Source organism: Myotis myotis, unplaced genomic scaffold, assembly GCF_014108235.1.
Source record: "Myotis myotis isolate mMyoMyo1 unplaced genomic scaffold, mMyoMyo1.p scaffold_m19_p_1, whole genome shotgun sequence".
Taxonomy (NCBI): Eukaryota; Metazoa; Chordata; class Mammalia; order Chiroptera; family Vespertilionidae; genus Myotis; species Myotis myotis.
The window spans coordinates 3,738,792-3,752,327 of NW_023416313.1; the positions used below are offsets into that span (position 1 = coordinate 3,738,792).

Below are 13,536 nucleotides of genomic sequence, written 5' to 3' on the forward strand. Positions count from 1 at the left end.
CCCCATGAACTCAAGGTGTGATCCTGGGCCAGCCACTTGCTTCCTCATCCGAAATACAAGGGTGTTGGATGTATGATATTTGAGGCCCTTTCCAATCCTAAATTTCCATAATTCTATGGTGATCCACCCACCTCAATCAGATTTATCTAAATAATCACACAAAAACACCACTTCATGCTGGAGAAACACAGTCATAATAAACTAAGCAAAACCAAATGCCCTTCAATATCCTGTTGTGAACTATAAAATGTCCCCTAAAATCACATTTTCCCCTTGAAACAGGATGTAGGAAAAATATTTTCCTATTAAATCCTTTTAAAGTGCAAAGGAAAGCATTTATTCTGTGATTTGCCATCCAACTCAATAAAAAGTCGCGGACTCGGTAGTCCTAATTCTGGGAGATACTGTCAGCAAGCAAAGGGGATAGGAGTCCAGGCTGGAAACCAAGATGCCAGGCCCTTCCTCCGTCGCCAAAGCCAGCGATGGCTGGACACGTTTCCTGGAGCAAGTGGCCAAGTGCGTCCCGAGCAGTTTATTTCTGCCATTATGTTGGGGAAACCAGTAAATGAGCTTTTACGAGGTGATTTATGAAACTCCTGGGGTGGACGAAGTGAGTGCTGGGAAGAAGTGGCACCACCTTCCAACCCTGTGGGGGTGAAGGGAGAGAGCGGACTTGAACTTTGGAAACTGTTAATTACGTTGTTACAAGCTGTGTCCTTTAAGATGGGCTAAGCAAAGTGGGACCGTTCCTCGGGAGAGGCAGGCAGCGCCAGAAGAGTTCAGAGGGACCCTTGTCCTTCCGGCGTGGGAAAGCCGCCTGTGGGAGAACCCTTTAGGGCAGTGCTCCTGTCTCCTTGATTTCTGTAGCCCCTCGGAGTGTTGCAAGGAGAGGCCCGGGACTGTTGCTAGAGAAATGGAAAAGCGTGGATCTCTTCTCTGTTCATCTGGGCAGACACGCCAGGAGCACAAGCCCAGCTCATGGTCATCCCACCTTTCTGTTGGGGGAGCCCCTGTGGTAGGCAGAAGGCGTTCAAATCCATACACCTGGCATGTGTGAATATGCTAATACATGGCCAGGGCTAATGGGGCGGCAGATGGAATGAAGGTTGGTCATCAGCTGGCCTCCAGAGTGGGAGGTTACCCTGGACCACCTGAGGGCCCCCCCCTCCCCCCCTCCCCCCCCCCCCCCCCCCCGTCATCACAAGGGTCCTTACATGCGGAAGAGAAAGGAGGTGTCAGGCTGATGGGTTGTAAGAAGGACTTGCCCCGCTATCGCTGGCTTTGGAGATGGAGGAAGGGGCCACGAGCCAAGAAAGGTGGACACCTTCTAGGAGCCAGAGAAGGCCAAGTGGATCCTCCCCTACAGTTTTCAGAGAGAGCGCAGCCCTGCCCACACCTTGGCTTCAGCCCAGTGATACCTATTTTGAGATTTTGACTTCAAGAACTAGAAGACAGCAAACTTGCATTGTTTTAAGCTACTATGTTTGTGCTAATTTGTTCCAGGAAACTAGCCCCAACCGTCAGAATATGTCCTGACAGTCTCGTTTGAACCTCATGACTCTGGATGCTGAGCCATAGCTGACTGGACCAGGGGCGGATGTCTGTCCCAAGCTGGGCCAATGTTCTCCTGCACGCTCAGAGTCTGGGCTTGGAACTGCTACAGCTGTGACGAGAAGCATATAAACTCAGGAGCTGACGGTGGCCCGTGTTCGGCCACGTGAACTGAGAACCAGGGAAGGCTGGTTTGCAGAGATAATCAAATTGAGGGAGAGAGAGATGGAGAGAGGTCTGGTAACGTTCTAGTGCCTAGCTCCCTCCCAAGGTGAAGTACAAGTATGCAGAACGGACCCCTTTCCCAATCCCTTCCTCCCGCTGACATGTGCAAAAGAGCCCATGTCCTCAGCTCAGAAACGTTGAGAGATCAGCTCTAACCAACTGAAAAAAATGCAGGCCGCTGGCTGTTGTCCAACAACCAGATGGCTCGCACTGGCTCTGGGGGGAGGTGGAAAGTGTATTTAGGAAGAAATTCCTGCTCATAGAAGCAGAAGTGGTGAATAGGTGTTTCTGTTTCTCAGACATTTTCAGACAAGGCTCGGAGAGGTAAAGTAACTCACTTAAAGTCACACAGCCAGTGAGCAGGGAAGCTGGAGTTCAAACCCAGATCGTTCAGTGTCCAAATCTCAAGTGTTTTTCGTTTGTTTGTTTGCTTTTCCTATTACTCATTCTTGGCTATTTCCTGGGATTCTTCTTCTTCTTTATTTTTTAAACTAGGAATATCTAGTGTCCAGAAGCTACAGGTCCAATTCGGATGAAGGTTAACACAACGGCCTCCCATTCCCTTCTGCAGCCTATTGCTCAGTGGTGTCCACTCTCTGTGGCTCCGGGGGAGTGCACACCAGCAGGCACTTGGTGCTCAGCGGCCCGTGGGCCTGTCTCTGCCTCATGTCCGGGCTTGCAGTTCCCAAGCAGGAATGATGGTGGGAGAAGAAGGCATCCAATCGTCTTGCTTTGGCAGGTATCTGGATATGGGTTTTATCAATCAAGATAGCCTAATTATGCTGCATAACAACCACCACGCATCTCCACGGACATCGAGAACAAAGGGTGCCTTCGCACGGCCAGCACACGTTCTCGGCTGGCTGTGCTCCATAGCATCTTCTCTCAGGGACCAGGCCGAGGAAACACAGGACTATTATGGGTTGTCATGGCAAAAGGTAAAGCCAGCAGTGGAGCACGTGGGATTTCTTAAATTTGCAACACATGCTGCTTTTTATGGCCAAGTCTGTCATCAACAGGTCTAGCAACTATCACCCTCTCCTGGGGAGAGGCCCCGCCGATGAGTGAACACAGAGACCACCGCAGAGGGTCTCCAGTTCCTATGTTATCATGGCACGTTCATGATTCCATGGGTCCAGAAAACTCACCTTTCCTGTGCTACCCCACGAGAATTCCCACTTCCGGGCACTGGGCACCTTCCATGCGGCAAAAGCCTGCCTTTCCCGAGGCAGCAGGGTCATCCAAGCAACCTTTCTAAGGGCTGTGACAGTGACTTCTGGGCAGCTGGCAGCTATTTCTCACCCACAGCACACGCCACTCATGGGTGGCAACAGATGCTCTTTCTGGCCGAGGCTGCACTGAAGGACGTCTATGAAAGTCCCCAAATGAGTCCACGCTGCCTGCATCCATCCCGATGGTGCAGAGGTGGGGCTGGAGGGGAACTCCCATGTGCCTTGCTCTCTTCCAGAGCAGAGCGCCTGGCCTAATGCATGAAATATTCTTACTTATGAAACCTCCGTTAGGTGCTACGTCCAACGGGGCCGTCCGCAGCATCCCTCCACCTGCTCTCCCTTTGCATCCATATCCCCTCAGCTTTACGGGGTTTCAAATAGTTATCAGCCCACTGTCAGCTGAAGGTCCCTGGCCCTCTGAGGTTAAGAGAATAAAATAGAAAGAAGGATGAAAGCGGAATCTCATAGCCCCAGTCTGTGGGGAGACGAATGGCCTCCCCGCTGACTTTTCTAGGGATAGCTTGCACTTCTGGTCACATGGGCCTTGGACAGCCTGATGTTTTGGTCTCACTTGTGTCTCATCTCCACAATCTTCTCTGCTCATGCAGATCCAGAGAAAACAGACCTTTGTTCCACCCTCCTGTTCCCAACCCTCCCCCCACCCCCAAAAAAAAAAAAACAAGCAAAAACTGCACCAAACACATACTCACATTGAAGGTTTGGTGTAGCTCAGCCCCCTCCCACTGAAAACCCTTCCCTATGCCCCGGCCTCCTTCCTGGGTCCTGGTCCCCCTCTTACCCTAGTTCACTCCTGTCCCTACAGTACCCAGAGCTAGTTACCGCTCTTCTGCTCTGCCCCAGCCTTACCTTCGCATAGGCAAAAACTCACTAGTGTCTCCATGACACAAGGGCCATTGATGCAATACAGAATCATTGGCAGGGATTTGTCATTTCTTTCTCACTTTCTCCATAGGCAGAAGGAAGCTGTATGGAGGAGAGAGGGGCGCGGGTGTGCGCATCTCGGGGTTCGGGCAGGCAGAGTGCGGAACCTATTTGCTTGCGTCGCCGTCGGCAGGCGGAGGCCGGAACCTTTGTGCTCGCGTCGCCGTTGGCGGGCGGAGGCGGGCGGTGCCGGACCGGTCCTCCAGCGGCCGGGTTCGCGCAGTGGTCGCCGGCTGCTGACGTGGGCCAGCCGGGTGCCGGGCTGTCAGTGCGGGGCGTGATGGCGGTAGACATCACACTCCTGTTCCGGGCCAGCGTCAAGACCGTGAAGACTCGGAACAAAGCGCTGGGAGTGGCGGTGGGCGGCGGAGTCGATGGCAGCCGCGACGAGTTGTTCCGCCGCAGCCCCCGGCCCAAGGGCGACTTCTCCAGCCGGGCGCGCGAAGTGGTGAGCTGGTTGCTATGGAAACGGCGGGCAGGCGGTGGGCTCGGGCCCGCGACGCGGACCCTAGAACCAGACCAGACCCTGTCCCACGAGCGAGTGTGATAGAAGCGCCTGGAGAACAGTGGTCCGAAGGGGGGACAGGAGGGTTCGCCCCCGGCAGCCGACAGCTGCCTCGGGAAGGGAACAGCCTCGATTCGAAGAATGGGGACGTGCATTGGGGAGCACATTTCCCTGGCGGGGGAGGGGTGGGAGTGGGGACGGGGGGAGACGCTTGGGAAGCTCAGTCCGCCAAGTTCTGGGGCGGCTTTGAGGGAGGGCGAGCTCGCTGTCGCCGCAGCCCTGAGCGCCGCCGGGGAAGCTTCCCCAGGTCCGCGCTTTCCTGTGGCTGCACTGACCACAGTGCCTCTGCCTCCAGGGTTTCCTCGTTTCCTGCTCCTCGCTCCCTCCCCGCCCCCGCGCTGAGGTCAAAGGTCACGTCCGCTGCCCTCTCCCTTCCCCTCGCCTCCCCGGGTAGATGAGAGCGCATCTAGGGATCACTTGGTCCGGAGGCTGGTGTGGGGTCATCTTCCCAAACACTCCACGCTGCAGCCATCGGAGCTGCTTTCTGTTCCCTGGACACGCGGGCGGAGAGCAGGGACCTTCCCCCGCAGGGCGGGGCCGGGCGGGCTTGGCCGAAGGACCCCGGGGTCCCACTCGGCGTGGCTCTGTGTACGGTTAGTATTGAGTGCAGATAGAAAGGAACAGATGGCCCCGGCCGGTTTGGCTCAGGGGGTAGAGCGTCGGCCTGCAGACTGAAGGGTCCCGGGTTCCATTCCGGTCACATGCCTGGGTTGCCGGGCTCAACCCTCAGTGGGGGGCGTGCAGGAGGCAGCCAATCAATGATTCGCTCTCATCATTGATGTCTCTCTCTCCCTCTCCCTTCCGCTCTGAAATCAATTTATATTTATACACACACACACACACACACACACACATATAAAATGAACAAATGGTTGTCGGTCTTCCCCACGAAACTCTGCAGGGGGAGAGGACGCTCTGCAAGGGGTGTCTGCCTTGGTCACCTCTGTATCCTTGGCACCAGGGGGATGTTTTTGGGTGGCCCCCCATATACACGGTTCGGTCTGGACTCTAAGAAATAAAAATGCAAAAAGGGATGTAGGGGCTCGGTGTGCGCTTGCGTCGGGGTCGTGTCTGCGCAGGCCCAGGATGCCCGATGAAACGTGGTTGTTATGGTTTAGAGCTGTCATCTGGAAAATGAATGGACTGTAACAAGAACAAGAAAACTTTCTGGGGTCCAGAGTAGTGATTTGCCATTCAGTGAGACCTAAATGGATCGTGTATTCCACAATCTCTCGTTAGTTTTGGGCCCTGTATAACCAGCCTGCTTCGAGATTGCTGGCGTCATTTCTAACCTATTCTTAAAAAAAATAAATTAATTAATTTTAAAAAAGAAATAAAAATGCAAAATGACAGAAGACGGTTCCGCGCTTTGGGAGGCGCAAGTGAAGCTTCCAATTCACTAATGTCAGGGTAAATCCACTTCTGTTAGGCACAGTCCGATACCTGGTACTCTGCAGACACTCATGTTTTTTAAATGAGTAGATGTGCATGAATGAAGGAGCGGCAGTTCGCAGGGGATAGTCAGGCATTGGCGGGGGCGGGGGTTGGCCAGATGTTTATTGATAGGTTTATAGCACAATTTAAAAGGACTGGTGGGGGAAACAAACGTATTCACCACGCAGTGCCATCAAGCCTAGCGGATGTGTCGGGCACAGAGGAAGTGTGTTCAGTTGTACCTGAGCGCCAGGAACAGCTGTTTAGGGGCGATGGTTCCTGAAACAAACCTTGAAAGAGGAGTAGTTGGTTCCGGGCCGACAGGGTGAAGAAGGGCGCCTCAGGCTGAGGAGAGTTATACACGAAGGTGTGGGGACAGGTGACCTTATGCTGGTTTATATATGCCCCGTGCATGTCTACCCATTATATTACGAACAGATTAGTAATGATATTTCAAATTTTGCTTTATAAGGGAGAAACTTACATCTGAACAACTGCAAACAATGATGAGCTTGGTTAGTTTAACTTACTTGGACTGTGGGACCGATGGGGACCCTGGGAGTGGAGAGAGGACTAGGACTTGGAGTTAGAAGACTTACATTTGAAACTGGGTCCTGCCACTTAGAAGTGGGTGACGTGGACAATCCTGTTACCTGAGCCTCGTTTTCCCTTCCTATAAAATGGGCATGGTAATACTGGAACTGATAATCAAATCTTTAGGCTCTTATGAGATTGCATGTATCATAAAGAACCATATCCAGTGAGACTGCGTGTATCATACAGAACCATATCCAATGAGACTGCGTGTATCATACAGAACCATATCCAATGAGACTGTGTGTATCATACAGAACCATATCCAGTGAGACTGCGTGTATCATAAAGAACCATATCCAGTGAGACTGCGTGTATCATACAGAACCATATCCAATGAGACTGTGTGTATCATACAGAACCATATCCAGTGAGACTGCGTGTATCATAAAGAACCATATCCAGTGAGACTGCGTGTATCATACAGAACCATATCCAGTGAGACTGTGTGTATCATACAGAACCATATCCAATGAGACTGCTTGTATCATACAGAACCATATCCAATGAGACTGTGTGTATCATACAGAACCATATCCAATGAGACTGTGTGTATCATACAGAACCATATCCAATGAGACTGCGTGTATCATAAAGAACCATATCCAATGAGACTGCGTGTATCATACAGAACCATATCCAATGAGACTGCGTGTATCATACAGAACCATATCCAATGAGACTGCGTGTATCATACAGAACCATATCCAATGAGACTGCGTGTATCATAAAGAACCATATCCAATGAGACTGCGTGTATCATAAAGAACCATATCCAATGAGACTGCGTGTATCATAAAGAACCATATCCAGTGAGACTGCGTGTATCATACAGAACCATATCCAATGAGACTGCGTGTATCATAAAGAACCATATCCAGTGAGACTGCGTGTATCATACAGAACCATATCCAGTGAGACTGCGTGTATCATAAAGAACCATATCCAGTGAGACTGCGTGTATCATACAGAACCATATCCAGTGAGACTGCGTGTATCATAAAGAACCATATCCAGTGAGACTGCGTGTATCATAAAGAACCATATCCAGTGAGACTGTGTGTATCATACAGAACCATATCCAATGAGACTGTGTGTATCATACAGAACCATATCCAATGAGACTGTGTGTATCATACAGAACCATATCCAATGATACTGTGTGTATCATACAGAACCATATCCATTGAGACTGTGTGTATCATACAGAACCATATCCAATGAGACTGCGTGTATCATACAGAACCATATCCAATGAGACTGTGTGTATCATAAAGAACCATATCCAGTGAGACTGCGTGTATCATAAAGAACCATATCCAGTGAGACTGCGTGTATCATACAGAACCATATCCAATGAGACTGAGTGTATCATACAGAACCATATCCAATGAGACTGTGTGTATCATACAGAACCATATCCAATGAGACTGCGTGTATCATACAGAACCATATCCAATGAGACTGCGTGTATCATACAGAACCATATCCAATGAGACTGTGTGTATCATACAGAACCATATCCAATGAGACTGTGTGTATCATACAGAACCATATCCAGTGAGACTGCGTGTATCATAAAGAACCATATCCAATGAGACTGTGTGTATCATACAGAACCATATCCAATGAGACTGCGTGTATCATACAGAACCATATCCAATGAGACTGCGTGTATCATACAGAACCATATCCAATGAGACTGTGTGTATCATACAGAACCATATCCAATGAGACTGTGTGTATCATACAGAACCATATCCAATGAGACTGTGTGTATCATACAGAACCATATCCAATGAGACTGTGTGTATCATAAAGAACCATATCCAATGAGACTGTGTGTATCATACAGAACCATATCCAATGAGACTGTGTGTATCATAAAGAACCATATCCAGTGAGACTGCGTGTATCATAAAGAACCATATCCAGTGAGACTGCGTGTATCATACAGAACCATATCCAGTGAGACTGCGTGTATCATACAGATCCATATCCAATGAGACTGCGTGTATCATACAGAACCATATCCAATGAGACTGTGTGTATCATACAGAACCATATCCAATGAGACTGTGTGTATCATACAGAACCATATCCAATGAGACTGTGTGTATCATACAGAACCATATCCAATGAGACTGTGTGTATCATACAGAACCATACCGATTCTTACTGTTCCCCTTCACTCCTCACCTCAGCTCCATGTCGGCCATCTAGACTATTTTCATCTTTGGGGTCAAGCTAGACCCCCTAAGGCACTTAGCGTTCTTGTACTTTCATTCCTATCTCGCAAAGGGGAACCAAGCAAGTTCGTGAAGGAATCAGTGAAACCCGGTGCGGTACTCATAGCATCAGTAGTGGAGACAGCAGCGTTCCTCTGTCAGGGTGAACGCTCGGTCAGTGACCGCAGGCGTGTGGCCAGCATGCAGCTGTCCTCTCTCCCCCTGTGGCCGTGGGAGCCCCGCTGATGTCCCAGCACATCTGTATAGCTCAGAACCCGCACAACGCTGTGCCCCGGACAACCATTGCCAATCCTTGGGCCTGACATTCAAGTTACAATCTGCTTGACATCTTACCTGACACAGAGTAGAAACAACCTGTATACCTAAAGCTGAACCACGTGTACTTCATGTTCTTTGTGTACTAAAGGGTCTTAAGTTCATGTTGTACAGGCTTCTCATTTGACACGTGGGAAAACTAATACCCAGGTAAGTGAAACGACTTGCCCAGAGTCCTAATATCTGCGCTCATGGCACAGGGTCAGAAGTAGAAGCCAGGTGCTTGCATGCTATTTATTATGCCCCCAACCGCCCTCCTCCTACCTTTAATTTCCACTATAATTTTAAACCAAAAATTCATTTTTGGGGCTTTAGAACAGCAGTGAGTCTTCTTCTAAAGTTAATACTGAATTCATAACTGGAGACTGAATGGTATTTAGAGCAGAAAGCCCTGAATTGGATGTCTCTTACTTTATGAATTGGAATGCCCCTTACTGTATGAACTTGGACAAGATCCTTAACCTCTGTTTCCTCACTTCTAAAATAAGGTTGTTATGCATATGGAATGAGAAAAGGTATGCAAGTGCCTGCATGAGTGTGCATTCTTTCGGTTGCAAATGACAATAATCGAATACTATAAATGAACCTGCGCAAATGGAGATGCCTTCGCCCAGACAGCTGGGAAGTGGCTGGAGCTTCTTTTTCTAGCTCTTCTCCATAAAACCCCAGGAAAGGACTCTCGTTGGTTCTGGGCGGATCCTGAGCTCTTATTTTGGCATCAGAGGATTACGATCCTTCAGATGGCCCAGGTCGTGTCTGCTCCAATGGGTGGGTGAATACTATGGTTGTTGCCCTGCCAGAACCTTGGAGGGGAGTGCTCCTTCGAGGAGTATGGAGGGAGGGATGTTGGGCAGGCAAATCCAACAAAAACAGCCTTCACAGTGTCTAGCACGGTGCCTGACTTGCTTCCACCCTGCCCAGTTGTCTTCAGTTCGGGGGGAGGGAATGAAAAACTGGAATATGGGAGTTTGTAGTGACAGGCTGTGGGCGTGGGGGTGTGCCTGGAGGTGCCTCATATGGCAGCTCTTCATTTTCTTCCTGACAAAAAAGTTACAGAGGCCAGGGAATGCATCACACGGGAAACCAGACGCCTCTAAGCAGCCAGACTGTCCAGGGAGCAGGGGCCAATGAAAAGCACAGGAAACCTGTGTTGTAGCTCAAGGCCAGCCACTAAGTGGGCAGGCCACGTAATCTCGTGGAGCCTCAGGTTCCACATTGGTAAGACTGAGAGCTTAGACTGTGTATGGCAGTGAGTTCTGTTAAACAAAGATGTTTTGATTACATATAAGGTAATAGTGGCCCTGAGTTGTTGGGAATTCTATTTTCAGAGTAAGTGTGCTGATAAGGTTCTCTTTATTATGCATTGCTTTCATGAAAGCTAAATGTAGTTTATTTTGTATTTTCTTAGAAATTGCTTATCTTGAATTCTTGGCTGAAATTCAAAGTGATCCACAGCCAGGTGACCTGGTCCCTACTTCTCCGACCTCACCTCCTCTTTCTCTTTTCACTCTACTCCCGCACCCTCACCTCTTGGCCTTTCTCACACCACCGGGCACATTCTACCTCAGGGCCTTTGCATTTGCTGTTCCCTCTACGTGAATACTTTTCTCCCAAATTCAACATGGTTTGATTTTCAGGTTTCTGCTCAAATGTTGCCTGAATGAGACCTTCCTCAACTGCCCTGTATAAAGCAGCTTCCTTTTTCTGTACTTTACTCTGCTTTATTCTTTCCATTACCTAACACATCGGGTATCCATTTATTTATCATTTATCTATAGAATATATGCTTCATGAAAACAAAGACCTTGTGCTTTTTAGCACTGAATCCGTAGGTCCTAAGGACATAGGTACTCAGTAATATTTCTTGAGTTAATGAAGGAGTGTTAATCCAGGGGGTCACTTTGCTTTCAGTTTTGCAGCTAGTTGACCTCTGTCCAGGGCTCCTTCCAGTTCTAGGAAGGAGTGATTCTAACATTCCACAATAGTGCACAGCATACATTTACACTTAGTGCAGCACCTGGAGTAAACATTAGGTAAAAGGTAGCTTTTATTTTATTAAATAAAATGTATTCTATTATGAAGATGGGTTCCTACCACAGTCTAATGGAGAAGCAGACACCTAAATAGTATAACAACTCAGGTATAAACGACAGCCGCAACTCTCAGCATGATTCCACAGGTCCTCCTTGGTTTGCTTCTGAGACGTTTTGTTGACGTATGTGCCAGATTTGGGACCTAAAGGTTGAACCGGGACCACCAGGTAGCTGGAAATAGATTTTATTCAAGGATTGAGCATAGTTCTACTTAAACAGGATTTCAGTCAAGGGAGCAGGGTTTGAAAAAGCCGTATTGGGCAGCAGGTGCCAGGGGTCAGTGAGAAGCCAGAATGACAGGTGATAGGGCCAAGCAGGACAGGAATAGATCAGGAAACCATAGGTCAAGGATGCAGGCTTCAAACAGAACATGAGCATGTTGAATCATATCTTTTTTATTGTTCTATTTAATGCAGAAGCCTTTTCGCAAATGAAATAGGAGCAGCTTTGGTTGAGGCTAGGTTAGGGTGTGGGGAGGGGTTAGGCAGCCTGCTCTCTACCACCCTTCTCCCTTCTTGAGGAGCCCTTATGAAACCAACCAAAGGGCTCAGGGACACAGAGGTTAAAAACCATTGTGTTAACATTCTCCAAGGCCTCTCTTAGCTGCACGATGCTATGTTTTTACGGATCGTAATAACCGAGTGAATATTGTAAGCAGAACTCAGTGCTGGAGACTTTTCGTGATAGTAATAGTGAGCCCTTGCCTGGCCAGTGTGGCTCAGTGGCTGAGCTGTATGGAGATTGGAGGTCTGCCTCATAAGTCCAGCCAGTACTGGGCTGGGCCTCCCTTCACATGGTGAGACATACAAGGCATGTTAGCCTCACCGGACTGCAGATGGGGACAGAGACTCACTGGGCCCTTCTGCATGCCAGTCTCTTAGCAGAGTCTGTCTTCTCAGTGTGCTTTCTTCATCCTGGAAGGAAATGCATCCTGGTGGCAATGATTGCATCACATGTCCTAGCAGCATGATTGTCAGGGATGGTCAGTCCATTTCTCCTTCGTGCCAAGAGAAATCTGCACTGGGTCAAAGAGTTCCCAGTTTCCTCGGTTTCTAGTTGGCAGTCACCAGCAGTTCATCGAGTCGCGTACTTGGGTGGGGCTGCTGAAACGGTCTCCTCGGGGTGATGCTGTGAATTAATTCTTCCTGCCCAGGGTCTGGTTCTGTCTTGCAAGCTGGAGAACCAGATCTGTCAACACGCTGAGGGGAGAATCATCTGTCAGGACAGCTGTCACTGAGCTCACACCGACTTGTGTTAAAGTCAGAATACAAGCGTATTTACTTTGAGCACTATGACTAATAGGAGGATACACATTTTAGAAAATCAGTTTATTTTTGAGCTTCTGCTGTAGGTCAGGAACTCTGTTAAGGACTTTACATACCTGATCTCATTTAATTTTTCTCTTTTGGGGGGTTAGGAAGAGAATGTGTGATTCTCCAGTATTGATTGTATTATGAATACTATTCTAGAATGCATACACACTTGATGTTTGAGGTTTCTTTTTACATGGAAATCCATATGGGCTCCCTCTGGTGGGTGAAGTGTCAGCAGAGTCTACGGTGGTTAATTACGGCATGTATTATGAAAAACCTAATGTGTTTAAGACATATTAGGGTGAGCGTTGACTTAGAAAGAGGCCCCTGGGGAACCTCTAATAGGGAGTAAGTGAACAGAGGAGTGAGGGTCAGGCGTGTTGAATGAACGCATGTCACGCAGATATGAAAAGCTGTGGCTCCGTTGTAACTCTAAACTCAATAGCACGTTTTTCTTCCCAACTTTCAGGCTCTCGAAGTCTGTAAATCCTGGAGTGTGCCAGCTCCTACTTGTCCCAGTGGAACACAGGCTGCTTGTCAGGACTTTGGTCCGGAGCCCTGAGCTGTATGCACGTCACTGTTCAAATGGCTGTGTACTAGTACTTTTAGACAGACGATGTGCAAACCCCGGTAAACGGAACGTTTGCCTTCTAGTCGAAGTAGAAGTGACAGCAGCGTATCTTGACTTAGAGACATTGAGAAAATAATGAAAAAGCATACGTTTTCATTACAAATACTTTTAGAGTTTGCCGTTAAGTAACTGATTTTGGAGACCTCACCTAAGCTCCTATTTGCTTTGGGTTCATTTTTTCATCTTGTTTGTTTAATGAGAGGCTTTGGCTCCATAATCCTTAAGGACCTTTCAATAGGGGCTCTGTGACTCAGTGCTCTTTTTCCAAGTGTTCTCCCCCAAGAATATGTTTTTATTGATTTTTAGAGAGAGAGGAAGGGGGAGGGAGAGAGGGGAAGAGAGAGAGAGAGAGAGAGAGATGTGAGAAACACCAATCAGTTGCTTCCTATACA

At 48.5% G+C, this 13,536-nt stretch overlaps 1 protein-coding gene across 1 annotated transcript in view; it reads left to right on the forward strand.

Moving 5' to 3' along the window:
- The first annotated feature begins 4,144 nt into the window (after nucleotides 1-4,144).
- Nucleotides 4,145-13,536, forward strand: part of STX18 (syntaxin 18) — an 82,333-nt gene continuing 72,941 nt past the window's right edge. Inside the window, exon 1 of the mRNA XM_036328670.1 lies at nucleotides 4,145-4,398. Coding sequence (XP_036184563.1) covers nucleotides 4,231-4,398 — 168 coding nt within the window. The 5' untranslated portion in view covers nucleotides 4,145-4,230. The remainder of the gene's footprint in view (nucleotides 4,399-13,536) is intronic.